Source organism: Amphiura filiformis, chromosome 16 (genome assembly GCF_039555335.1).
Source record: "Amphiura filiformis chromosome 16, Afil_fr2py, whole genome shotgun sequence".
Taxonomy (NCBI): Eukaryota; Metazoa; Echinodermata; class Ophiuroidea; order Amphilepidida; family Amphiuridae; genus Amphiura; species Amphiura filiformis.
In genome coordinates, this window is record NC_092643.1 from 24913073 (window position 1) to 24940874 (window position 27802).

The 27802-nt window shown below is 35.9% G+C and overlaps 1 protein-coding gene across 1 annotated transcript; it reads left to right on the forward strand.

Annotated features, from left to right (window-relative positions):
- The first annotated feature begins 275 nt into the window (after positions 1–275).
- On the forward strand, positions 276–27590 carry LOC140135766 (uncharacterized). Its single transcript, XM_072157383.1, has 7 exons — positions 276–361; positions 784–864; positions 21018–21044; positions 21773–22071; positions 23380–23486; positions 25239–25293; positions 27484–27590. Exons 1-7 carry the CDS (start codon positions 337–339, stop codon positions 27484–27486), a joined length of 597 nt encoding a protein of 198 aa, XP_072013484.1. The 5' UTR covers positions 276–336; the 3' UTR covers positions 27487–27590.
- The last annotated feature ends 212 nt before the right edge of the window (positions 27591–27802 follow it).

Consider the following 27802-nt stretch of genomic DNA (forward strand, 5'->3'; position numbering starts at 1 on the left):
AAATTCGCCCTTAGAGTACTTGCGATACTAAGAAGTATAATAGTGCAGGTAATGATGAAAAATAAATATGAAATCTGCATCTCACCTTCCAAAGATGTTCCTTTCAGAAAATTTGTACAGTTCAAGCCTAACCTTGTTTCCATAAGAATAGAATAGCAATTCAAGTACTTTATCGTTTGAGCTAATTTGACAGCACCCATTTAATTGGGATTTAACTTTGTGTATAATTTCATTTAAATATTTGCTCTGATTTTCACCTGATTGTGATTTGTCATTTTGCTGCTGCAGGGCTATACAGCGCTACATATTGCTGCAATACATCACAAGGATGCCGTCATGCAGTTTCTTATACAAGATTATTGTGAGTATACACAACACAGATGACAAAACATACCGACTAATATCCACCAGCAGATGAAGTCCCAGTATCACCTATTAATAAGGGCTAATCTTTCCATGAAGTGCAAGAGAGAAAACAGTCTCATTGCATAAACACAATGACTTGCAAGGTAACACAAGGCATGCAACACTACAGCGTACTGGCATGATTTATTAGACACTCGTGATCGAATGATTGGCCCTCATGAATATGCGAGAATTCACAGCATATAAAGTACAGGGAGGTTGGCTGTAAGTATGCCATTGATGTTTTTTTCAGCCAGATAACAGAGAGATCCATATAAAAGATATCCAGATAAGAGAGGTTGGACTGTAATGACAGTTATCTTTCCATTTGAATAGAATAGTTAAATATCTTTGTCATCATTGTTTTCCTTTTCTCAGATGCCAATGTAGATATCCGTGACTACAGCGGGAAGAAACCCAAACACTACCTAAAGAAAGGAGCCAACGCCTTCCTTCAACGTAAGCTAGACCCCCTTGCTTTTGAAACCCCTCAACAACCCTCAAGACAACAATATAACAAACAGCAATCTCAACACAAACAAATGATAACCCCTAATAACGGGTTTGAAACGCCCTCTAATACAATACCTACGCCTAAAACAAGCACGTCCATCGGTAGAGTATTGAGTAGGATGTCATTTCGAAAGGAAAAGAAAAGAATACGGCAGCGCCAAACTAGCGTGCCAGAATCGTCATTCTTTGATTAGTGGTGGCTGAATATGGGTAGTTTAAGAAGCTACCACTTTACTAATTAAAATATTAATACCAATGTTAATGTTTAGATGGTTTTTTTTCTAGGTTATGGATCAGGGGGTGCAACCACTAATATTTGGTCGCATTTCTAAAATGTAAAGGAAACCATGTCAAGCATGTATGTTTGAAATGTGATTGGCCCCCATGTGACCCTCGATCAAATAAAGTTGACAACCCCTGGTATAGATATTAAAAATTAAAAATATCTTGTTTATATACTCTGCTGGTCAGAGCCATTGAACGAGAACTTTAAAAATCTTTATTATCTAGTATAAAACTTTAATGAAATGATATGAGCTGAATTAAAATGAAATTGAATGAAGAAAATATTGGAGAGGGAAAAAAGTAGAAAAAAGTATAAATATCAACAACTTGAAGCCAAAGTAAATATTTATATTAGGATGTCAATTTGGTAGTTTATATCCCACAATTATACTTTTTTACCCCCATTCCAAATCAGTCTTTCTATTAATTGGGCCATTCCTTTTGCAATCCATACACTTCTATGAAAGACATGACATTAATCTTTCACACAGGGAGTGTCAAATTCAAATGGAGTCACCTGTTTAGGTAACCCCATATGAAATTCACACTCCCTGTGTGGAAGAGTAATGTCATGTCTTCTACAGGGGGTGTATGGGTTGTAACTGGGAAAGCCCATTAGAAAACCTCAGCGATATAATGACTTGCATTCCTATTACCAAAAATTGCATGCTATAATTTTTTTATAGAAAAATTATATTTATATACTTTTGTACATATAAGTGATTAACTTGAATGCTGTTGTAAATGAAATCCAAAGTTTAGTCTTTCGATTCCAATATCTGCCAAAAAATAGATGTTTTTGTTGATTCTGGCTTGAAGTATATATTTGTGATGATTGTATTGTCAATATTTGGATTATTTTTTGTGTTGCTGATGTGGTGGTGTAAATTGTTGCCAATGTCTTTGATGGTGCATGATTTCATGGTAGCACATGATTATGATATTAGCTACACACAGCACACTATCTGTAAAGTGGTGTGTATTATACCGTAATTCCTGGAATATAAGCTGTGACTGGACCGAGAAGTACTCAGTACAAATGACCATACGAGGGCGTGCATAAATATGGGTAGCATTTTCAGCCTTCTGGTATATCAATGACCCCTTTTTCAAAGCCTATTTTGGTATATGAATGGGTCCTTTTTTCAAAATTTTCTCAATTTTTTCGGAAAACAGCCCAATTTTTCCGTAATCTAGCCAAAATTTTCAAAATTTTCCAAAAATTTTCCAAAAATTTGTAAAAACTAAGACAATTTTGGTAAAATTTGGCCGAAAATTTTGACTTTTGGTATATAAATGGGTCCAAATTTTTTGAAAAATTGGTATATTTATGGGTCCACTTCCAAAATCTCAGCGGCACGTCCCTACCAAAACCAAACTTGAGTACCCCCCGGGGGACTCGGATGCTTCTTTTAAGATCTTGGAAGTTCACATACCAAATGTGGTATAATTATATTCTTGAATTAAGATAGAAATCGCTATAATTTCTACAAAATAATATACCCATTGCAAAATTTTCTCAGCATGATCATTGCATTGTTGTTTTAAGTATTTACGGATCAGAAAATAAATTATATTTTAGGATGACTTTGCAGATAGTGAGAAAAAACACAGGAGGGAAGATTTTGTGTTTTTCTTCAATTAATGTGATTTTTTAAAATTGTTTAATTTTGTGGTGTTTACAGTACTTAATTCTCTCACATTTGTATGTTGTCAAAGCACGCTAGTGCATGCTGAACCTGGTTATACATTGGTTATATCCTTACATAGCACAACAAAATGGCTGCCAAAACAGATAAATTTGTGGCAGCCATCTTGTTTAAGCACTCTTGTTGTCAAGGATATGACCTTTGATTGTCACAAATCACTTATAGATATTGTATGTAGTTGGCATGATTGTAGTGTCACAATCAGTACTTGCCTTGAAGTTGGTGTTAAAATAGTAAAATATATATCATTGAGTACTCCAGTTTAACCAAAGTTAGTCCATTTGGGCAATATCCTCATGTAGGTTTAATAAAAGGCAGCCATTACATATACATGCATGAAAGTAAGCAATCACCATCACAGTACCAGTTGAACTCATATTAACACAGTAAAGTTGTATGGCTGCCTCTTGATCACAAGATCGTGATCACAAGGTTCTGGGTTCAAGCCCCGGCTGAGATCTATCAAAGGATTTTGCCATAAATGTGTTTTGTGTTGCATGATATTTAATAATGTATTAAAAGATGTTTTGAAGTATGGTTATCACAAAAAATAGGATGTTATGGAGAGTATAGTCTTTTGGTATGAAATTGACCAGACTAAGCTCTCTTGAAAGGTTCCATTTGATTGTGATGGTCAAAAGTCAAACAAATTACTAGTTGTGCTTTATATTATAATGTAATCTGCGGGGTAATCTGTGCCTTAGTAATGAGCTAATATGTAATATAATTGGTTTAATTAAGTATTAATTTGCATGTAATTTACATATTTTATCATCTGGTTTGAAATCCATCTGTTTGAATCTCATTGAATCTCTAAGTAAACCAGTGTGTACAAAGATGCATTTGAGATTTCAAACCAAATTTTGGTGATGGAAATGTTTATAGGGATGAACACATTTTAAAACTTTTCTTTGCACATCACAAATGAAAGCCAGTGGGTAAAATTATCAAGGATTTGAACTTGGGACCACTAGGTTCCTATCCTGATGCTCTTAATCAAGCTAAGAGATGTTTTCAAAACCCAACCGTTAGTTCTGCCAGGGGCTGGCAGTCAACTGGCAGGTGGGTTTTGTAGCCATCCCTAATGTGTTAGTTGTTCCAATCTGTACCACTAAGGTGCTTTGTTCTAATTTCTAATTATATTATGTGATTACCTTTAATGCTTAGTTGATCAAATTTAACATATATGTATGCAGCTGTATATAAGCTTAATTCATTGTTGACATAAATGATGCATGAAATCAAGAGATGACTTCCAAATTTAATTAATAGCAGGTTGACAGCTACCTGTTTGAGTTCAGCTGCAATCAAGTAAATGTGTTGTATCTAGAAATAGCTATCTCCTTTTTCCCATCATCAAGTGTTGTAAGATTGAGCGCAGAATAGAGAAAAATGATGATTTATTTGTTGTCACATTGACCATTATTTTGTTGATGTCAGCAACTGCAATATGCCATGAAGGATACCATACTGTATTGTAGCTTGGAAGTTGGCAGGTTTAAAGAACACATTTTACAAGTTGTTTGAAATAGGCAGAGTCAACAGTTGGTCAAATTCTGAAGCCATCTCTTGTTGGAATAACATTGGAAAATGGAAATCTTTGAATACCTTAATCTGAGTAAAAAAGTCAAAGAACATTAATTTAACTGATCACACACTACCCCACCGTGTGGCAAGTAGGTCATAAAACATTTGTTGTGCTACCCGATGATGTTTGAAATATGGTCAGATGTTCTTAGATATTTTTACTCAGTATTACAGATTTTGCATTGTATAAATGCTGATTTAATCCATTGTTCTAATATGTGTATTAACTGTCAATGAACATTGTTTGAATTGCATATTCTGATAAGTTGGATTGGTTGCACATACAACCAAAGTGCCTTAAATTGTTTTGGGGGGAAGTGTTTCTTTTTGTGATATTTGACATTTTATTGGTGGAGCTTATTTTCTGTGATTTTTTTTATGCATTGTGTGAAATTTTGGTGTGGCAAGTTGCTATCTTTCAAATGACCAGTTACTTAAGAAACAAGGAAGTGTAATCAAATTTAGTTAAAAAAAACACATTGATTGAAAATGCTGTCGCTAACTGCTGTTGAATATATTTTCGAAAGCTTTTTTTAAGCATTGGTTTTTTGAACAAACATGTGTTTATTTACTAACAAGTATGGTTTCTACAGTTTCTGTTTATGCTGTTTTTCCCCATGCTGTACATAAAATGCTTGCAAGTAGCAAATTGAATTGAGTATGTCGTTGTTTGTAGGCTACCTTTTAGTCCAAGATTGAAGTCCATACTCTTTGGTGAACGCAATGGGCTATTCCAGTTGAAATCCATACACCCTCTGTGGAAGACTTGACCTTAATCTCCCACACAGGGGGTGTAGATTTCAAATGGAGTCACCCATTCAGGTAACCCCAGTTTGAAATTCACACTCCTAGTGTGGTAGATTAAGGTTATCTTCCACAGGGGGTAGATGGATTTCAACTGGAATAGCCGAGTGTTGTAACTTGTATTTGCATGATATGTATGATGTGACAGGTACTCTATTTCTCACCTTAAAGCAACATGCACATTCCTTCTCATTATAAGAAGAGAAAACTGAATAAGTTAATGCAAGTTAACAATAGTTCACAGTTAGTCATGATGTTTAGATGTGAGGCAGATGTGGATATGGTATTATGTGATTGTGTGTGGATGAGTACTTTCTGTTTTCAACCCATGTGGACCTTGAGTCCACATTCATTTGATGGATGAAGAGATGGTAGTCTGCAGCTTTTAACCATCCTCACAGTGCTTCCACATCCACCTCTTAAGTTAACATTATCAAGGTTGTTTTCCATGTGCAGGTTCTCAGTGTAAAGTATAGCGAGATGCATACACCGTCAACTGGTTACTGGTTTATCATGTAGCATGCAATCTCGCTAGTTTACATGTATACCTGCAAAGCACTGCACATGGAAAACTGAACCTCGATATTGTGAGTGACACATGCATGTGTGTATAATTATGTTCTTTTTGTCAACACTAGTAAGTAGTTGTGTATGTATCCATTGTGAGTTTATTAATGTGAAAAACAAGTTTATACCAGGGTATAGATATTTATTGCATCTTATGACCCCCCCCCTTGCCTTTGGTAATGCATCAGTTCTTGGTGTGAAAATTGATAGGATTTGCATTTCATTCCTTTGTGAAATTGACTCTTTGTTGAAGCATATAGTCAGCAGGTTGCTTTAATTCATTAAAACTTGTAATTCTTGAAGTGTTTTGCTCTTTTAATCTCCAAGACAAACTCCTTGAACTCGCCAAAGCCAGCTCTGTTCACTATATGGAAATAACAGGCTATGAAGGCCAGGATTTACCATAGAATCCACACCCACAAAATTCTTGTTGTTAACTTTGATAGAGATTTTGTAATGGAAGATCATAGTGCTCTGCATGGAAGCCACAGGCTTTGACATAAAAAAGTTTCAAGATATTTCCTCAAAATATCAAGAGCTATCTTAAAGAGCTACTGAACCAATACTAGGCTTGTTTGTACTCATTTTAATGCATTTTTCATGCTGATTCCAAATATGGCCATAAATATGTTTAATTTTAAAAGGCAGTACCTATCTTATGCATCCTTAATATTGCACATGAATGGTCCAGTTCCTCAGGAAAGGGAGAAGATACTTTACTTATTTGGGTTTCAGGAAATTATGACAGGCACAAAATGAGGAAAAACATGGGGAATGCATGCATGAATAGTACTGTATGTAATTTGTGGATAAATAGTAGTGTATTTCTGCATGGACTGTTGTTCATCTGATTTGAAACATGGCACTTTGGTACCCAGTTTTAGTGAAATATCCAAACATTGGTAAGGTTACTAGCATGAAAGTTCATCTGTGTTGGTAGACTTCATAATTGTAAATTTAAACTTATGATCTCAACACAAAATTAAGACGTACCTCAAATTTTCGGTCACAACTTTGACCTTCATCTGACTTGGGTTGCCAGTCTCCAGATGAAGGTCAAAGTTGTGACCGAAAATTTGAGGTACGTCTTAATTTTGTGTTGAGATCATAAGTTTAAATTTACAATTATTGGTAAGGTTGTTCAAAATCATGAACAATTTTTTTTTGGTGAAAAACTGGTCGTGTGATGAAGGTGATTGATTCAGGACATACTGCTTTTATCCATGTGCAGGTAATAACAGGCAGTGCATTTATATAATACCCAACCATTGGCATTATTTCATAACCATGTTTTTACCATAACAAGAACATTAAACATATAGTGTACCTCCAATTATAGGTTACTTACCAAAGTGTAAACTTAATTCTAAATAATTTTAACTTAATTTTAACATATTACTACCCAAATCCAATATCTCACAACCCTAACCTAGAATACCCCACCATTCTACCCAAATATCCTTACCATAACCCAAAACATATCCATAGTATTATGATGTAATATATAATAAGAGATTAGACACAAAGAGTACCAACTCATACTTCAAACTTGCCATATTGGCTTGTTGCTCATGGAGGGCAAATAGTGTACTCCAGCATTTATCAGCTACAGTCTGAAACGGAACGATAATAATCGTATTTAAGTGTGAGTGTTACAATGGTTTGCTCATACAGCACTTATCATGCATTTTTGGTACTTCGCATAATGCAAAGAACTTCAAAGTCTGTCATGCGAATAGCAAAATAATAGTACACTGTTTGCCCTCCATGAGTGACACACAAACATGGCAGAGTTGGTACTCTTTGGTTCTACCTCTTTGATAATAATCCATAAGCTAATCCTCATTTGTTGTCTTCAGGAGTCACAAGAACTGTCATCTGACTTATGCCTGCTATCTCTATGATGATATCACGGTACTGATTATTGTTGGCAATAGCCTCAATGATGAGGTCTTTGGAGATGATTTTTATGACAGTTTTTGTGTGCGGTGAAGGCCACATGTTTGATAATCCCTAATATATAGGCAATGGTTGGGTATTCTATATAGCTGCAGATTAGCACACACACAAATTTTGATTTCAATGAATTAACTGGGTGTCCATCTGGCATGTTTCAAAACATCTATGAAGAGAAAAACGGTGATCTGCATTATGTTCTTGATCAAGTTTAGCAAAAGGATGAATTGATGTGATATATGATGGGATAATTCATGATGCTTTACCTGATAAAAGTGATATGGGCTCAATTCACACTTCACACCAATTTTCCATTTGACAAACCTCAAGAAGCTTGACACAGTGACTTTGTGTTGATTATATAGTGTACCAGTGAAATTTTGTGGTGTGGTAGAACTGTGCTCTACAAAGTTCACATTCTCATTCATAGGACTAAGTTCTTTGAACTACACATGCATGAAGTGAACTTTGACATCACTCATATAGTCTATCATCATGTAGTATGAAACTTTCACTTCTAAGAATGAGAAGAACATTTGTAGTATTAGACAACTTTACTAGTGCATGCGGATGACTGACCACTGATTGGAAGAAATTACCCACGATGCTCTCTCTCCTGACTGCTAGTATGCCATCTCTTCCTTCTCTTCCAAATTTTGCACCACCTTTTTGCAGTATTACTCAACCAGAACGCATCGACACCTGCATCGCAGAGGATCCAGGGACCGGTAGTGACGACAATAGACTTGAAGGTGAAGAAGAAGGATCTGAAGAAAACAGACATTGAGTTGATGGGACCTCTGCTTTCTAAGCAGGAGCCACAACATCATCAACTTAAGCTTAAGAAAAGTGATATTGAGTTGGTAGGACCCGGGTTTACTAGCCTTGATTCAACACCTCATCATCAGGTTAAGAGAGATCCTATTAAGAAAAGTGATATAGAACTGGTTAGATCTGTATTAAATAAACCAGAATCTCATAAACGTGAGTCTATTAAGAGAGCTGATATTGATTCAGTTCGATCCGCTTCTGAGCCACATCATCAGGGGAAAAGGGAACCATTTAAGAAGAGTGATATTGGAGCTTTTGGTAGTAAACCTGAATCGCATCACCACGGTAAACGTGAAGCATTAAAAAAGAGTGATATTGCACTGGTTGGACCAGTTAGTACTAAACCTGAACTGCATCAGCACGGTAAACGTGAACCAATCAAGAAGAGTGATATTGAGTTAGTAGGACCTGTTACATTTCTATGATAATGTTATATCATGATTGGTATCAGTGTCAATGTTATCTATACTGAAATACAGAATATGTTTAGGTTTTCTCATAGTGCCAAACATCAGATAACTAGACATCATCCCTTTTTATTATACTGACTATAGAGTGGGCAACTCTATCTATCCAATTCTTGACAGTGCAAAGCCATTTATGCCATGGTTGAAATGATAAGCAATGAAGAAACTAGTTTGCATCTGACTATACTGTCAATCAAAATCCCCATGGCTTGTGATTGGTTAGTAGTGTGTTAAACAGGTTTTTGTCTGGTGCATTCTTCTGAGAAAAGGAATCGCAGAAAATGGCGAACGATGTCAGTACTTTCACAAGGCAAAAAGCAGCCATTCTAGGCATTTTTGTCATGGTGCCTCCAGGAAAGAAAGTTTCCTATTACTAAGACCTAACTTTTGGTGGTTTGTATGTTTGAAGATGAAAAACCAACCATAGGGTACATTTTTTTAAACTTCGTTTAGAAATTTCAATCATCATGATAAATCGTAAACAAACCGTATCTGAGTTTGTTTGACAGGTGACGACAAATGCAAACTACACAACCAGATTCCTATGGCTGCCTCCCCCAAAGGGTACACTACTACCCAGCAACTTTTTGGCCACTCTAGAGTACCAGTGCAGTACCAGTGCATGTACTGTATGTGTGATTCCAATATGTGTAACCACACAGGTACTCTAGGGTACCAATGAAGTAACTGCATGGCCGTTTACCTCTGGGTGTGGCAGCAGGAAGAATCAGGTTGTGAAATTCTTTTATTATACATGCCCTCTGTGAATCACATAAGGTACTTCACAGATTATATATTACGGCTGTTTATAGTCATCTGGTTTTGGTCTGTATGTGGAAATTTTAACAAGTTCATTATTTGTCTCGATGGTGAAACAGGACTAAATCTATAGTCTATATAATATTTACCTCCAGTCACCGGCACTAGCTTTGAGGTTCAGCTTGTTCTGTGTTAGCTTAGCATTACTTGGTGCGTGTGCATACTTTTTTGCGCGCGATTAGCGTGCCGCATATGTACACTCAAGAAACCACGCTAAGCCAACACAGCACAACAACAACAACTGATCTACAAAGCTAGTACCAGTGACTGGAGGTAGATATATGGCTACCTTTTGCGGTTAGAATTTTAATACACAAGAAAATGAAGAAATAGGCAAATCATTTCAGTAGGGGCTCTTACTAGTATAATCAAAATATTTAATTCTTGATCTTGAGAGCATGTACTTATTGCATCCACTGCATCAAGCACACTTTGTGTAATACCATGTTCACAATCTAGCCTAGTGACGCCCATATTCTAGGACTGATAACGGCGCTTAAATTGACAGCTTATAATATGTCAGAAACGTAAATTCCCATTTTTTTAGGTTACCGTATTCTAAACTCTATGTGTGTTGAATTAAATGCCATCCATCGCGGTGCCACGGGGGGCATGAGGGGGCAAATGCCCCCCAGTCAAAACTCTGCCCCCCCCCCCGTTGCCCCCAGTAAAAATCCCACTTTGTGCGGCAATTTTGCCCCCCCTAAAATTCACTTTGCCCCCCTCAATGCCCCCGAAAAAAAAATCCTGGCGCCCCCACTGCATCCATCTATTTTCCTTATAGAATATCTTTGTGTGAGATTATAATATGCTTGTGCCTTAGTAAATAAGCTTTCCCAACCGACTACCAAATTAATGTTAGTGGTGTGCTTGTTACAATATTAAGTATATTGTGTGTGTTAAAAACTTTTCCTCTCAATTTGTACCTGTCACTCGATTTCACAAGTGATGTGGTGCATCAGAGTGCATCACATAAATTATTAGTCTATTAGTCCATAAAATGAAATTGTGGGGAAAAAACCAAGATCTGAACAGAATCTCAAAATACAGCTTGTAAATTAATGTAGATTCTTGTCAATTGTCCCCATTTAAAAATTATATGTAAATGATCACTTTAAGAGCTTGTATAAAATGCTGCAAATTGTACATGGGCCAAATAACTGAAAAGCAAAGTTTCTAATAATGTTATTGTATTTTAGAGTGAAGTGAATTCCTAGTAAGTGGCAAAAGATTAAATGCTGAAATGAACAAGTAGTTTACAATTTACGGCAAACACTACAGGCAAATTTTAATAACCAATAAGGAAAGAGCAATGCATGTATTTTGCTTGATGTTGTCTAAGCATTGTACGGAGAACATTCACAGTAAATTAAAACAGAGACATGAATTTGGGCTGCTGAGAAAACAGTTCATGTTCTCCTAATCTATAATCATTTCGAATTTGTACCCAAAATTCCCTTACCAGTGCTAATATTTTGATTTATAAAGTAGTACTCAAACCAAGGTTACAAGGTAAAGCTTTATGTCTAAAAATGACAAATTATGTGAGTAAACATAGTTATTTTCCCCTTGGAATGTTTTCCTAGTACTGTATTACACCCTGGCCAGAGCTAGGAACTGGCCAAGTTCTTGAAAGATTCTGGTATTAAAAAGTTTCATAGAATTTTGTTTAGAGAAACAAGCATCCATGTGGAAAAAAAAACTCATTGGAATATCGCTGTGACTTCATGTATGTAGTATACTCAATGAGGTTCCTGTGGTGTACCCCTGGGGCAGTACAGATGTCATACATAAGTACCTCATAGGTGAAAAATGACAGTGTTTACCATGTTTACTTTTATATGTACTATGTAGCAATAGTTATGTAGTGACAATCTACTTGTTAAGTACTAGATCTTAATACAGCAATTATTTTGATATTATTTTCTGTATATATAACCATTATTATTTTATTGAATTATTTACCTTCACCTGCACCCATTAAATGAGCATAAAGTCACAAGTTGGGAGTATCGAGACAACTGTTGAGTAGATGTTCTTTGTTTGAAGACATTTGTATTGGCAGTGGTATGTCCTTTTTTTGAATGGGGACATAATATGCTGTACTCTGTATTCGCTGTAGAAGTGATGATGTAACAGGATTAACTACCATACCAATTAAAGGTTAAAACAAGTTTTGAATATATTACACTGCAATATTACGTTCATGCAGTACATCTGCATCACTCGCATATATGTAAGATTAGAATCTTTGAAAAGAGCGGTATTGTATTCAATCTATATTGCAGACATGCACAGGTGATGAGTGCAACCTGCATTTTGTCCACATTCACAAATGACATACCACTATACAGGTGTCTTCAAACAAAGAACATCAACTCAACAATTGGAACGTCTCAAAACTCCCAACTTGCGACTCCACGCTCATTTCGTAGGAGCAGGTGACATACACACTAAAAAGTATTGTGCTGTTTTTATTTCAGCTGAATAAAATTTAACAAATGAGTGTAATATATTATGAAGAATTCGAATGAACTAAGCAGTTGTAAATAATTAAGCACACATTTTTGTATATGCTTTTGTAAGTCTTAATTTGTCAATGTAACAGTATCAAATTCATCAGGGTGATGAGAAAATGATGTCATGGATTTTACTTCTTCACCTAGTGAATGTGGTGTGCCTGCCATTTGGGGTGTATTTTTAGCAATTTATATATAGTGACGAGTCCTCCCCTGTCATAAACCAAGAAAACGATTGAGTATTGAATCTACTGTAGAAACCTATATTGATATGTCTTATTTAGAGAGGAAGCCCTGCCAGAGCAGTTCTTCTGGGGTGAACCAAACCTGCCTGATTATCAAATTAATCAGTGACAATGTTATCTCTGAAATGACAGGTGCTAATTGATGTTTTAATGCTAATTTGCACCAATTTGCACCTATTAATTCAGAGATAACCTTGTCAATGATTAATTTGATAACCAGGCAGGTTTGGTTCACCTCAGAAGAACTGCTCTGGTGGGACTTCATAGTAGGTATAGAGATGGGCTTTTTACAAAATAGTATAAATCTGACAGGCACATCAACTTATAATTTTAATTTTGCGAATATGATGGTCATAGCAATGGACTAAACTGATATATTTGGGTGAGTCACAAGTTTTCCTGCGTAGTAACATTGTCAAATTATGACCATCCACCATAAAGTGCACTGAAAGGTTGACAAAGATAACTTTGAGGTATGGTATTTAAACCCCTTAATAAAGAGATAGAGATATATATCTTAAGACAGAATAGGAATATGTAACACAGAACTGTGCAACTTCTTGTTTTGTTCATTTTTAATTTCCAATGTTTTGTGCTAAAAAAGACTTGCTTGCCCATACTAAATGGTATATAATAAACCACATGTGAACTAAGATTCATATAAAATATAGATAAACTAACTTTGTGACTTTTTTGTAATAGGTTGGTGAAGGTAGCATAATGGTGTTAAGAAATAATGAAGGATTGGTATTGGGCTTATTTTGAAAAATAACTATTTGTTGAAACAATTTATTCTCCCATTGTGTTGTATAATACCAGTCTAGTACCCCTATTCAAAAAACCCACACAAAATGACAGTACACACTTCTGTGAGAGGTCATAATAATAGTTCCTAACATGATTTATTAAGAGCATTGAAATGGATAGAAATATGTGAAGATTTTAAAGCTGCAGATAGGTATCTACAACTTGCACCAATTTTCACAAAATCATTAAAATCTGGACAATCTGCAATTCTTTTTATACCAGTGAGGCATCAAACTTCTTTACTCGTTCATATCTATTTTCTTAATGAATCATTTTAGTAATTAATATCACTCTAGCAAGTGTGGACTTGTTTTGCAGTGTTTAGTTTAAATATATTTCCTTCATAAAATCTATTACATTTACATAAACTGCTTAAATCTCTATATAAATCTTTACATTTATTCAAACGATATCCTCTCTCATAGAAATGAGTTCAAAGAATTGATCACAATCAGTAAGCTGACTCAGTTTTAAAATGTAATTTCTGTAATTCATTCTGGGATAAACAAATTTGTCATGAAGGATGTGCCTTATTCTTAGTGATTATATTTTCTATACTACCTATATACTTTCTGGTCTCAGACCTTACTCTGATTGAACTTTCTATTTTTTGTTTCATTTCAACTTGAAATTTGACATTCTATTTGATATTTCACATATCAATATCTTCCATAAGTAATTTTCTTCCCTGAACATAAAACTCTCTCCTGTCCTGCCCTGTCCTGTCTTGTCTTGTCCCATTTCAACTTGAAATTTGATATTCTATTTGAAATTTTACATACTAAAATGTTCCATAAGTTTTTGTTTTTTTCCCTGAGCATAAAATCTCTCTCCTGTCCCGTCTTATCCTGTCTTGTCTTGTCTCGTCTTGTATCAATGTCATCATCTTTGCTAACAAACAAGTTCTAGTTCTACCTGTTTAAGCTACTGATAACACACTACTAGTCTCATCATGAATGCCACAACAAGGTAAGCAATGCTAGCTAACTTTTTTAAACATTATGATAAGGCAATAAAAAATTGTTTGGTTGTCTGCCGATAGCACCAAATGGGCTATTCCAGTTGAAATCTATTATACACCCCATGTGGAAGACATGACCTTAATCTTCCACACAGGGAGTGTGGATTTCAAATGAGATCACCCATTCATTGTCATTTGCTCCAAAATTGCTTATTCCAGTTGAAATCCATACACCCCTATATGGAAGACATGACCTTGGTCTTCCACAGGGGTTGTAGATTTCAAATGGAGTCTCCCATTTAGCTAACTCCCGTTTGAAATTCACACTCCCTGTGTGTAGCCCAATTTGAAAACTTAAAAAAAACTTTTTTGTATCTTTACTCTACCAAAAAACCACTACCGTTTGAAATTCTGGATTTTTTCTTTTCTTTTAGAATTGTTGCATTTTAAATTTTGATTTGTAGATTTTAAAACAGTTTACACTTTTAAATTGGTTTAAACATGCATGAAGTGATGATACTCTTATTCCCATCTTATTGGGTTTCATTGGTAAGTTAACTATGAAATTAATTTACCCAAAAAAGTTGGAGATGACAACCAAACAATTTTTTTCTTAGCCTAAGAAGATACTAATGCTGTATTGAGTTGGCTTATTATGGCAAAAGGATTTAACATATTTTTACTTTTGTTATTTTACTTGTTATATTTCAAATACCCTGAAAGCTCTAAAACTTCTGACAATCCAAGAGTATCAAGTAAAAATAAATGTAACATAAATCCTTTTGCCATGAAATGTATGTGCTCTTACTAATCCATCTTTGATAAAACTTCTGAATAACGTAAGAATTATAAAAACATTTAGTTACCTCAAGATATAACCTGGGTATAAGGCGGTGTGCAGTGTAGCTTGAGTCTATTTAGCTGTCTCCTGAATAAAGGGAACAAATCAAAATCTTGATGATATCCTATAAATGAAACTGCTTTTGTTAGGAGGCTGATCACGTCCCTTCCTCCTTGTAAGAAGTGTGAAATGGTGACAATTCCAACCCGACAGATCAACTGATATCTTTTTTACAAACGTTTGCGTTTATTGGAGGTCATCAAACTTTTGGTTAGGTGCTATATTACTTTTTAAAGTGCAGATAGTAATATCACTACTTATTTTACTGGGTAACAGCTTTTAAACTTAGGGTTTGCTCAGAGCACTGGCAGTTAGGTGTGCTATGAAAAAGCTACATAGACGCCTTTACATCACTAACTGCTCTCAAGAAAAGGCCGTATTAAAGGGGCATGTCATGGTTTTAGCATCCTCTTTTTAGGGTATAGTTCAGTGATATCCACAAAAAAAGCTTATTTTCAAAATTTCAGTTGATTGAGACATTGAATTCGTAAGTAAATCTCAGTTACACATAATTACATCTATTTACGATGTCCCATAGGCCACTGTATTGAAATTTCTGTTTGTCAACAGACAGAAAATACAAATTTGATGATGTCTGTATCAAACAACCAAAGGTTTCTGATGGTATAAAAAACTTTCTTTTGAGTAAGGTGGGTGGGCTGTGGATCACAAAATGCCTATTCGTTGTTGGTGTTTTAATTTTAATATTACTAACCAGTTTTCATTTCATGTTAAACTAATTTTTAACATGCTACCAGAGGATGGTACAGTTGCACCTTAATTTTACAGCTCAGGTTTTATTTTTATGCTTTTCTGTGATTTTCCCCTTTGGTTATCAAATGATTTGTTGTGTATAACCATAGTAATTGAATTTGGTTGTTTACAGTAATCCAAAATGTTTTGTGGTGCAATGTTAATCTGTATCACCACATGAACTAATATTGTTTTTATTTACTGTTTTTTGCAGTGTTTAAGTTTTATTTTTAGTTGATTTTGTGTAAATAATGGACTATTCAGTTGAAATCCATACACCCCCTATGGAAGACATGACTTTAATCTCCCACACAGGGAATGTGATTTTCAAATGGGGTTACCTGAATGGGTGACTCCATTTTAAATTCACACCCCTGTGTGGAAGATTATGGTCATGTCTTCTATAAGGAGTGTATGTATTTCAACCGGAATAGTCCAGTCCAGTTTTATTTTAAGTTGTAAATGATTTTAATCATTTACTTCTGAAGCAGTTCTAAATTCTGTAAAGTGTACAATGTAGTAAAGCCTCCAGCATACTTTCCTGCAGCTTGCCGCTGCGTGCAAGCAGCAGGGCGCTTTCAACCAATGACAAGCCTTTATTGTGTCCGTTTGTCTGCAATGCGTGTGCGCCACACCGCTCAGCGGCAAGCGGCAGGGTAGTATGAAACCAGCATAAGACATGATCTGTGCACAATGATTGGGTGCACAATAATTTGGTGCACAATAATTGGGTGCGCAATAATTTGGTGCACAATAATTTGGTGCACAATAATTGGGTGCGCAATAATTTGGTGCACAATAATTGGGTGTAAAAACAAGCAGCATCAGTATAGTTTTGCTGAAAAATGGGCAACATCAGTAGTTTAGTTGCAAAAACAGGCAACGTTGTAGTTTGGTTGCAAAAACAGGCAACATTGTAGTTTGGATGCAAAAACAGGCAACATTGTAGTTTGGTTGCAAAAACAGGCAACATTGTAGTTTGGTTGCAAAGGCTGGTGAAATATGAGTTGTTTGGTTGTAAAAATAGACATCAGTAGCTAGGCATGACATATAGGCTATCAAGCCAACCAATTTCGATTAATTTCACAGAAATTTGGATGAATATTCATGAGCGGTATTGGGTGAAGAACTTATTGCCTAATCGCCTATAAATCATTAAGTTGGGAAAAGATTGATTGCCTCAGGTCAATCAAAAGTTAAAATAGTTGCTTGTTTAAATCATATTAATTTGGGATTTAAACAAGATACATAGTTAATGTTACCTAACATTAGTATTTATTATAGATAGTTATAACTGTACATTTATAGCTATTGTGTTATTTGCATTTTAACCTTGTGTACATTTTATAATCTTGCACTTTTCACGCATGCATTTTGCAGTCAAGTTCAACCATTTGAAGTAGTTTGCTTGCACCATTTTGATACCACAGTGTTTTATGTGTGTTTTGTTTTGTTTGCATTTTTAAATTTCCATATGTTCATTTGTTGTTTTATTTTGCTTATCCAATGCTCACAAATTTATTGTTATGTCTTTTGTTCTCATATATAAAATTGACAAAAAATGTAGTTTTGTTTCTGTTTTGATACCAATATGTGTTTAATATTCCCCTTTTTTAATTTAATTCAGTTTTCACAAATTTGTTGACTTATAAATGTATTTATTCACAAAACCATGTTTTGTTTTAATAGTATAGTCGAATTTTCAGCATATCATGTTCAGTAGATGTCAGGGAATAGAAGGTTTTAGAATCTGAAAAATTGTTTTAAACCTCTTCCGGACATTCCAATAGGGCTATAGCATTTTTTTTCTCAGAGAGACAGTGATGTCAGTGCACAATTCATTAAGCTCAGCTTAAAATTCGTCGGACGCAACATATAGTGGTGTAGAGTGATTTTTCAAACTTTCCGTTTCACATAGTGGCGTACAGGTTTAGAGCTAGCTATTATCCTATAATAGTTATTTTTTATTTACTATTAAAGATACAGTGTAATAGTTGAACCTTAAACTTCAATTTCAAATGGAATCGGGCCACTGAGAGATAAAAATGGACGAGTATCGACTCTGTTACTAGTAGCATATCCTTCAAAAGGTTTTGCTCGGAGACATATTTCGTCCTTTTGTCCTTCACGTACGCCACTATGTGTTGCGACCGACGAATTGTGAGCGTTCGCTCATTGTTCTTGCAGATTATCAAAATCATAATATTACAGGTTTGTAAGTCTTCAGATATACAAGGTCCATGAAAGTCTTTGGTTATCAATGCTGACACATTAAAGTTTTATATGTACTTGATTTTTAATGCAGCACAAACTGGCTCAGTTAAACAAATATCATCAGTCATGAGTAGTAATCGACAACCATCCATTTATGCATAGTCCACGTCTAGTATAGACACATGCTAGCTGCTCATGTCTTAATATGAATATGATTTTACAATGGGAAAAAACTTGTGTGACCTTATAGTATTATTATGGATGATGAGAAGCAAATGGGAAAATAGCTTTTGAATGTATTTTTCTAAATGCTCGACACTATAGACCTCATTTGCATAATACCAGGCAAAAGGTTATCTGCAGCCAAAAAAGTTTCTGTTGGTGCTAACTGGCAGCTTTTTATTCCGGCATTATACTTTTTGAAGGATAAACGCCTCAGAAATACTGGATGAAAGTCATGTTAGTAAAAGCAGGCAAATGCTGGAGGATGTTTTATCTGCTAGGCCTTTTTTAATTGTAAACCGTAATACTACAGCTTTTTTACTCCCAATAGAAAAACGCTAAATAGAGAGTCAGATATCAGGGTTGATAACATTGTAAGTTTGGCAGTTTGGCTTATGCCAAAATGTTTGAAAAGGCTATTACTGTTGAAATCCACACTGAAGACACCACCTTAAATTCCCACACATGCAGTGCAGCCCTCGAATTAAGGATCTGAAGGGGCACGGCAAGTTTTTTAGGGCAAGTTGATAATTGCCTTGGATTTTCACTGAAAAGGCAAGGCAGCACAGCAGTTTGTAATATTTCAAGAGGGCATCATGGCAACTGTTGAAAATTTGAGAAGGGCACCAAGGCAATTTCTTAAAAGTGAAGAAAACACACACAAACATAGATAGATGATTTTATAATGAAGGGGCAGGGCTGGGGCACCGACGGCAACTTCATTAGAGGGCACGACAAGTGACTGCCTTGGGTAAAGGACATATTTTGAGGGCATTGCGGCAGTGGGGTTGGGCACCCACGGCAAAATGCCATGGGTGCCGTGGGTTAATTCGAGGGCTGATGCAGTGTAAGATTTCAATTGGGTTACCTGAATGGGTGACTCCATTTAAAACCTACACCCCCTGTGTGGAGGATAAATGTCATGTCTTCCATAGGGGGTGTATGGATTGCAACTGGGATAGCCCAGTGTTGTGGATTCTTAGATATGATAGGAAGAATTACATAACTTTACACAATGTTTTACTTGTTCAATTCCCATTCATGTCTCCTTGCATATAATGGAACTGTGAAATGGGCAAATTCTTACAAGCTCTTTATCCCTTTTCCCGTAATATTCAAGTTCTAAATAAAGAAATACATAAGAAATAGTGGGAAATTGTGCACTTTTTCCATCCCTGACTATTCTTCAAAATGTTAAGTAAGCTTAGATCAAACAGCCCAAAGACAGGGGGATTAAATTTTCAATGTTTTGGATTAGTGGTGAGAAAAAGGAAGATGGGGGAAAAAGGTTAAAGAGCTTGTAAGAATTTGCCCATTTCACAGTTCCATCATGTGCGAAGAGACATGAATGGGAAGTGAACCAGTATAACAATGTGTAAAGTTATGTAATTCTTCCTTTTATGTCTATTACCAGTTCAAGCCTCTCCTTGCATATGGTGAAAACATGCAATGGGCGAATAGTGCTAGAATCAAGCACTAGAAGCTATGGCTATGGGTCTGTCATTTAGTGAGCTACAAATCAGGGCTCATCGTTTTACCTTTGTGGTATTGATAGAGTGGTCTAAAGAAATTTAAGTGGCTTTAAGGGCTGGGGTATGAGCGTTTGGACAGTATTTATTTTGGGACATCAGAGCACATCAGACATATCGAATTGCATTCTGAATACGAAGAATGTCATTCTGATATCAAATAATTTTGATTTTTGAAATTAGCAATTTAATACACATTTTATGGCAAATCATTAAAAATTGATATTTTTTATATTTAACAGTACTTGAAGTAAACTTTATAAATCTGATGATTTATACTTAAAGTGTATGTAGGTGGGATGAAAAGCCGACGATCAATTGAAAATTTTGACCTTTAGATTGAAGATATGGATTTTTTTTCCCAAAACACCAAAAAATTAGGTCTTTTTGGGAAAAAAATCCATATCTTCAATATGAAAGGTCAAAATTTTCAATTGACCGTCGGCTTTTCCTCCCTGCTACATACACTTTAAGAATATATCATTAGATTTATATAATTTACTTCGAGGACTGTTATATATCAAAATTTGAAAAATATCAAATTTTTATAATTTGTCATAAAATTTGTATTATATTGTGATTTTCAAAAATGAAAATTATTTGATATCAGAAAGACATGCTTCATATTCAGAATGCAATTCGATAGGTCCGAGGTGCTCTCATGTCCCACAAAAAATACTGTCGAAACGCAATAAACGCTCATTTTAGATCCCTTAAATTTCAAATTTAAAAAAAGTATAACTAATTTTCATTCTGCATGTTATACCAATTGGTGATGTTAAAACTGGAATGGGATATCTCCCACCCCACCTCCACCCTAGGTTTTGGGATTTATAAAAATAGATAAACATTTTTTATTTTAAAATTAATATATTACAACCAATGTTCAGATTCTAATTCCGTTTTGTTTCATTCTCTTACAGAATTGGTGCAAGGTAAAACATCACAAGGTAACATCACTTTTTATTTACTTTAAACTTGACAATGGTCATAAAGTTTGTTAATTATGTAGCCAAATCCAATTTTCTACCCACGATTCTAGACAGTTTCGACCGGGAGACTTCTTAAGTAATACGATGCGCCTACTCCCCTGCGAAATTTCTCATTCCTCGGGTGCACAGTTCTTAACAGTGGATCATATATGTGATTTAGAGAGTAGATGCCCTCATCACGGTTGATAGTCTGGGTGCCCCTCTTTCTGATCCAAAGTGCTTCGCGTATCCATCTGGTTTGCTTGTTGGTGTCCTTGTCAATTATGCTTGCCCCCTCTCAGTTAATAATGTGATTCTTTTGAGCAACGTGGTCTGTAATGGCCTATTTGTGCTGTTCTGAAAGAGATTCTTGTCTTTTTGCCCTTGTGTATTTGATGGCATCTACTCTCTAAGTTCATGTATGATCGGCTGTTAAGAACTGTGCACCCGAGAAATGAGAAATTTCGCGGGAGAGTAGGTGGATCATAGCATTACTGAAGAAGTCTCCCGAACTGGAGACGAAACTGTCTAAAATCGTGGGTAAAAAATTGGATTTGACTACATAATTAATGATTAATAATTTATTGTAATTTTAGTGTTGTATTTGTTTATCTTGTAAAGCGCCTTGTGGTTGCGTGCATTATAAGGCACTTAATAAATTGCATGTATTATTATTATTATTTTATTTGATTTCCATACACATGCAGCTGTACTTAATAGACTCCAAACCAGACAACAACGCATCGTTCATGAAGTTGTGAAGACCCGACCGAAATCAGTGATGGGTCAGATCCGGGAATCCTTCAGACATTCTCGTCTCTTTGGTGGGTCTGCTGACAGCCTGGATGATAATGATTCAGAGCAATATATGCATGGGTCATTTCTTCAGACTCCGCCAGCATCACCAAGAATGTCAAGAACGAGTCCAAGAACTAGTCCAAGAAACTCACCATCCAGTTCTCCTCGTTTGCATGTCAGAGGACATCACAAATCTAGTGATGATATGGTAGGTGATTAAAACATCAAAATTTGGTTATTCCATTTTAAATCCACACTTTAGCTGCCCGAGCGAAGTATACCACGCAGACGCGCCGGACGCGAGTTGTAAAACGGTGATGAACAACGGTGAAACATGATTGAATCCCTTTCAGCAACGAAAAGAAGCTAAAGATCGTATAATTCACGATTATTTTACGAGGAAATGTCAGTTAATCATTGTCACTAAGTCTTGCAAAAACTTCGATGATTTCTCTGTTAATATCAGCAATAAACTACAGAATAAAACGGCAAAGTTTAGCCGCTACCTGAAAAATACTGAATTCAACTTGTAAGCTTGTATACGCACAAAGGTTCCAGGCATGACGAATTTTATGCGCTCTCGCGTAACGCGTAGTCGCGCTTGTGTTCGCGTATATGCTATAGTAAAAGTGTGGATTCATCACGGATTAATAACGGTTGGCTCCTGTACAAAGGTATAGGAGGAGTTGTTGAATCCAAATTCTTATGTATTTCTTTGTTTAAGGACCTTCATTTCTACTCAAAATTTCCTGGGAAGGAGCTTCCCACTTTCCACATTTTTTTCCATATATTTATGTGATGAACAGTGAACCATGCCATGAGATGAGACAAATTAACAGCGTCCCCAAACTTGAACTTTTGTTGAGTCACATTTTTAACAATGGACAGAACAGCTGTATCATAATTAATTTGCATATTTGATCACATTTTCAATCACTCAGTGGTGGATCTAGGAATTTGTAAAGGGGATAGGGCACAATAAAATTGTTGCTGCCCATTTTGGAATTGCTGCGAAACGGCATTGCATTGCACTTACATGATCCAATTCCAAGGGGGGTGTTTGAGGAAGATGAGGAAAATAAGGGCCCAATTGAAGTCATTTTGTGGACCATTTTACTGTGAGTGACTATTAGTGTTATCATTGCTTAAAACAAAAGAGAATGGGTGTCCAAAATGAATTCCAACATAACGGCCACTAGTTTTTCTTATCCATACGCAAGGGGTGTCTGAGGGGATGCAGAGCTTCTGGCACGGGAACAGGAGCTCTGCATCCCCCTCAAACACCCCTCCTGCACTATGTAAGACAGATATTACTCTTTTGTAGCTTGTTTAGTTCATGTGTTACTTTAGTGTAAATTTTTTCAGTGCCCGGCGCAGTTCTTTTTCCATTAATTTTTACAGCAGTTGTTATAACATGTCTCTCATAATTTAGTTCTCTCAGGTGTAATATCTTTATTGCATCCATGTTCTATTGATCATTTGAATTACAAGTAATATATTGTTTCTTGGTCCACAGTTGATGCCACCACCAAGCCAGGGCAAAGTACGTAAAAAGAGCAAACATTCCAGACCCAAAAGTGTGGCTGGCCCAACAATCTTCAGTACCAACATATCGAAACCAAAGTATGTATAGGGCATGATTATGGCCCGGGGGGTGGGGCACTTCAATTTGAAATGGATATAGGTGTAGGGCTGGCACTTTCGCTCCAAGGGGCATTCGGTGAGAGCAAAATGTAAAAAATATGGGGTCATTGGGTGAGAGAATGATTTTGGCATTCGGTGAGAGCAAAATGTAAAAAATATGGGGTCATTGGGTGAGAACATGACCTTTTTTTAAATGGAATCTTTGGGTGAGCCTTGAAACAGCGTAACAGAAACCTCAAAAATCGAATTTCTAGTTCCAAATGGTTTCAAATTTCTTTGATTTTTCAAAATAAGTGACAAAATCAGTGATAGATGAAATTGCTGTTAAAATTGAACAAGTAAGGGTCTATGGGTGACAGATCAAATGAAAAAATAGGGGGTCTTCAGGTGACAGAGCATGTGTTCGTAAAGAAATATGGGGTCTTTGGGTGACAGTGACGCTGAAAAAGGGGGTCTTAACAGCCCTACATACGCATCACCTCCAAAGTTGGAGTGCCTCCCCCGGGATTATGGTCGTCTGCATCACATACTGTCGTATCTCAAAAGGCTGCCTTGTGTGATTTTAGCTATCACTGTTGTATTTTCATTTTGTTATTTTATCATCATGCTCTTTTCTTTTATGAATTTAATTGTAATATTGTGATAATACATCAACATTAATATCTAAAGTTAATTTTATTGTATTGCATCACAATTTGATGATTTGATGACAATAATAAAAAAAATCACAAGGCAGCTTTTTGAGATATGAATATGTGCTGTATGATCGTTGTACAGTTCAGTTGATAATGATGTTAAAGTAAAACATGATTAATAGCACTAGGTTTATAATGTTACCCTAGATGTAAACACATCAAAAGAAATAAGTCCCCCTCTCAAAATTACATCATAACATCGTAGAATAAAACTTTGTACCAATAACACTAACTGAGAAATAATTATATGACTGTTTGCTAAGTGTTGTGTGAAAGTGAAAGATGTCAATGACTTCATGGCTGAATGAGCCCAAATTAAAGACAAAAACTGCCCGTTCCAAAAGTCACAAAGTAGGCCTATGCTTGTTAACTGCAAGGTGTATTGGGACAAGGAATGAGACTGACCATCTTACCACTCACTGTGCTGAGCTCTGCATCAAGATGGGTGACAAGCCATGAATCAACTTTTGTGACAACTATAGGCCTACTTTTGAAAAGGGCAGTTTTTGTCTTCAATATGGGCTCATTCAGCCCTGAAGTCATGGACATCTTTCATTTTCACCCAACATTTAGTAAACAGTCATATAATTATTTCAAAGTTAGTTTTATTGGTACAAAACGAAACCTTACAATGCTATGACGAAATATTGGGAGGGGGACTTATTTTTGTTGATGTGTTTATATGTAATTTTCATTTGCCCTCAAAAAGTTGTTGGCATTTGCCACTGTGGCTTCTGGACATCTCTGGTATAGAGCATCTTCTTGACTATCTCTAATTCTACTCGGATAACCATTCATATGGTCATTTTTTAGGATGGGCACCATTGTGTGATTTAAGTTTTTGAAATAAAGGTGTCATTAGATGTTATCAAGCTAAATTTAACTCTGAGCATATACCCAGGTGCACCCTTATTTATAGGATTTTGTGAAAAATATGGGGTTGGTTTATTCCCATGTGATTATTGTAAATTTTGTAACAAAATGAGTTGGTGAGATATATATGACAAGTGATTTTCATTTATGAAAATAAAAATAGACGGCAGCGTTCTCGAAGTCTGCAAGAGGAAAAGACTTTGTCGGGAATAACAGAGGTAAATAGATGGAACAAATACATAAGTAAAATATTTATCTGATGACTTCATATATATAGGTGGTTTTCTTTGATGCTTCATGGATGGCAGGTTGGAATATATATTGACTGCTCAGTGCCAGAAGTGGGTATGTGCAATAGCTGCCATGTGTAGCTGTCATGTGTGATGAGTACAATATCTGTGTGTAAATTGCCAAATGTTCACAGGGCAGCTATTGCACTTACCCACTTCTGGCACTGAGCAGTTGATATAGTCAATATGGCTTCATTGAGACAGTAGTGTTGGCATGTGATACAAGCGCAATCAATCATCTGTAGCGTGTAATGTGGTTCGAAGCAACTATGCCCGACAGATACACTGCTTATGATCATGTGTGTATCACATGTGGGCGGACACTACCATCTCGATGAAGCCAAGTGGACTATAGGTGGTTTGCTTGGTAGTCAATGGATGGTGATGAGGTATTGTAATTGAGGGCTGTCATTGCTATAATGATTGGAATATTTTGTAATTATAATATGCTTTGCAGTGGGCACCATCCCTCATCCCTAACCTAATAAACCTAGCTGTAACCCCAATATTAGCCAAAAACGATGGTGCAAAGAGAGTTGTGGATATTGTTATTAGATCAAAAGCATACCAAACATAAAGGTGAAGGTGTAGTGCAAGTCTGCACTTGGATAATGAATAGTGGTGTATTCCCACACTGTCCACGGTTGCCATTGTTTACACCAGTGGGATTATGTTTGTAAACAATGGCAAACAAGGACACACACATGAGAAATCTTTGTACAACAGTGGACGCACAGGAACTCTGGATATCCACAGTTCCTAGACAGTGTTTTTAGATCTTAAATGGCATAAGAAGAATGCATTATAGGCACAGCAGTCGTTAGTGTAGGGTGAGTTCACACTTGCATAGTAATAACTTAACTGCGCCCATGTTAAGGCAAACCCCAAATGTGTGTGTCCACGGTTGGATAGTAATAACTCAATGGAGGGTTGATGACATCTTCTGCTGCCGGTACAAACATGGGTGTTGGTGCAGGGTGTGTGTGTCTGTATGACCCAACAATTTGCAAGATTGATTGAGTTGGATTGTTGAGTTATGGTTTACAAAACGGAGCCACTAACCTTACTGTCGGAGTATTCTCAAGCTGAATTTATATCATCCCTTTGGCAGAAAAGCAAATCTTTTTTGCAGAAAAGTAAATCGCTTTTGCGTTGGAAAAAATTCAGCTCCTGAGAGATGTTATTTTTCACATGAACTGCATTGCTACCAACTGGATATATTATTTTAGTTAACTTTTCTTGATCATTCACTTTTGGATGTCCTAAATATATTCATTGTGGTATTTTCAATAATTATGTAATGAATTTGGAGAAAGTCATCGTCTGCAGTCGCCAGGAAAAATGCAAAAGAGCTGAGCATTAAAAAAATGCAAAAGAGCTGAGCATTATCGCAATTACAAAGTGATTGAGGGTCAATTCAGCTTGAAAGAAAATGTTGTTATAAATGCACCTTCTGATCAGATATCATCATGAGGCATTGCATAAGATTGACGGGCCCAGTAGCAGGAGCTTCTTACATTGTATGTAAGATAATGTGATAACGGGATAATGTAATCCAGGATAAATCCTTAAGGGATCGGATATCAACGTTTGCGCAGTATTTTTTGTGGGAAATCTTTTTTTTGGGTCTTTTGGGGAAAAACTGTATATCTTCAATACGAAAGTTCAAATTTTTCAAATGATGGTATAAAGTATAAAGATTACTTCGAGGACTGTTAAATGTCAAAAATATCAATTTTCAATAATTTGTATTATATCGCAAATTTCAAAAAATCAAAATTATTTGATATCATTAGGACAATCCTCATATTCAGAGTGCAATTTGGTGTGTCTGATGTGCTCTCAGATCCTGCATAAAATACTGTGAAAACATCGCTATTCTATCCCTTAATAGTATGAACAATACCAAACGTTTTATGCTGAATATGGTAAAATTGATCTAACCAGGTATTTGGTTACATATATATTAGCCAGTTATAGTTGCTGTTTATTTCCCATGGTATGGTTACAAGTTACGGATGTGCAGGAGCATGGGGTCAAGTGGTGTATTTAACTATGAAAAAACTGACTTTTTTGTTGGAGCAGTTAATTATTATTGAATTTTCTCTTCCCCTACAGTGAGCAGATGAAGAAGAGTGAATCAGACCCAAACCTTTTGGAGGGATCAACAGATGTTACTTTTGTATAACAGAACCATGAGGTGCTACAGCAAACCATGTACTTACCATACCCATTCTAATTAACATCCCGGCAGCGTAGCATTTCTGAAAAGGAGGGGGTGATTAAAAGTTCAAATTGTGAATAATTAAATCATGTCAACCATCATGTCTGACGACCCTAGGTCAGGGCCGTAGCAAGCGGGGCGGCTGGGGATGCCATGTCCGCCCCACTTTTTGAGAAATTGGTAATGTTTTTCTTTATATCTTTACTTCAATTT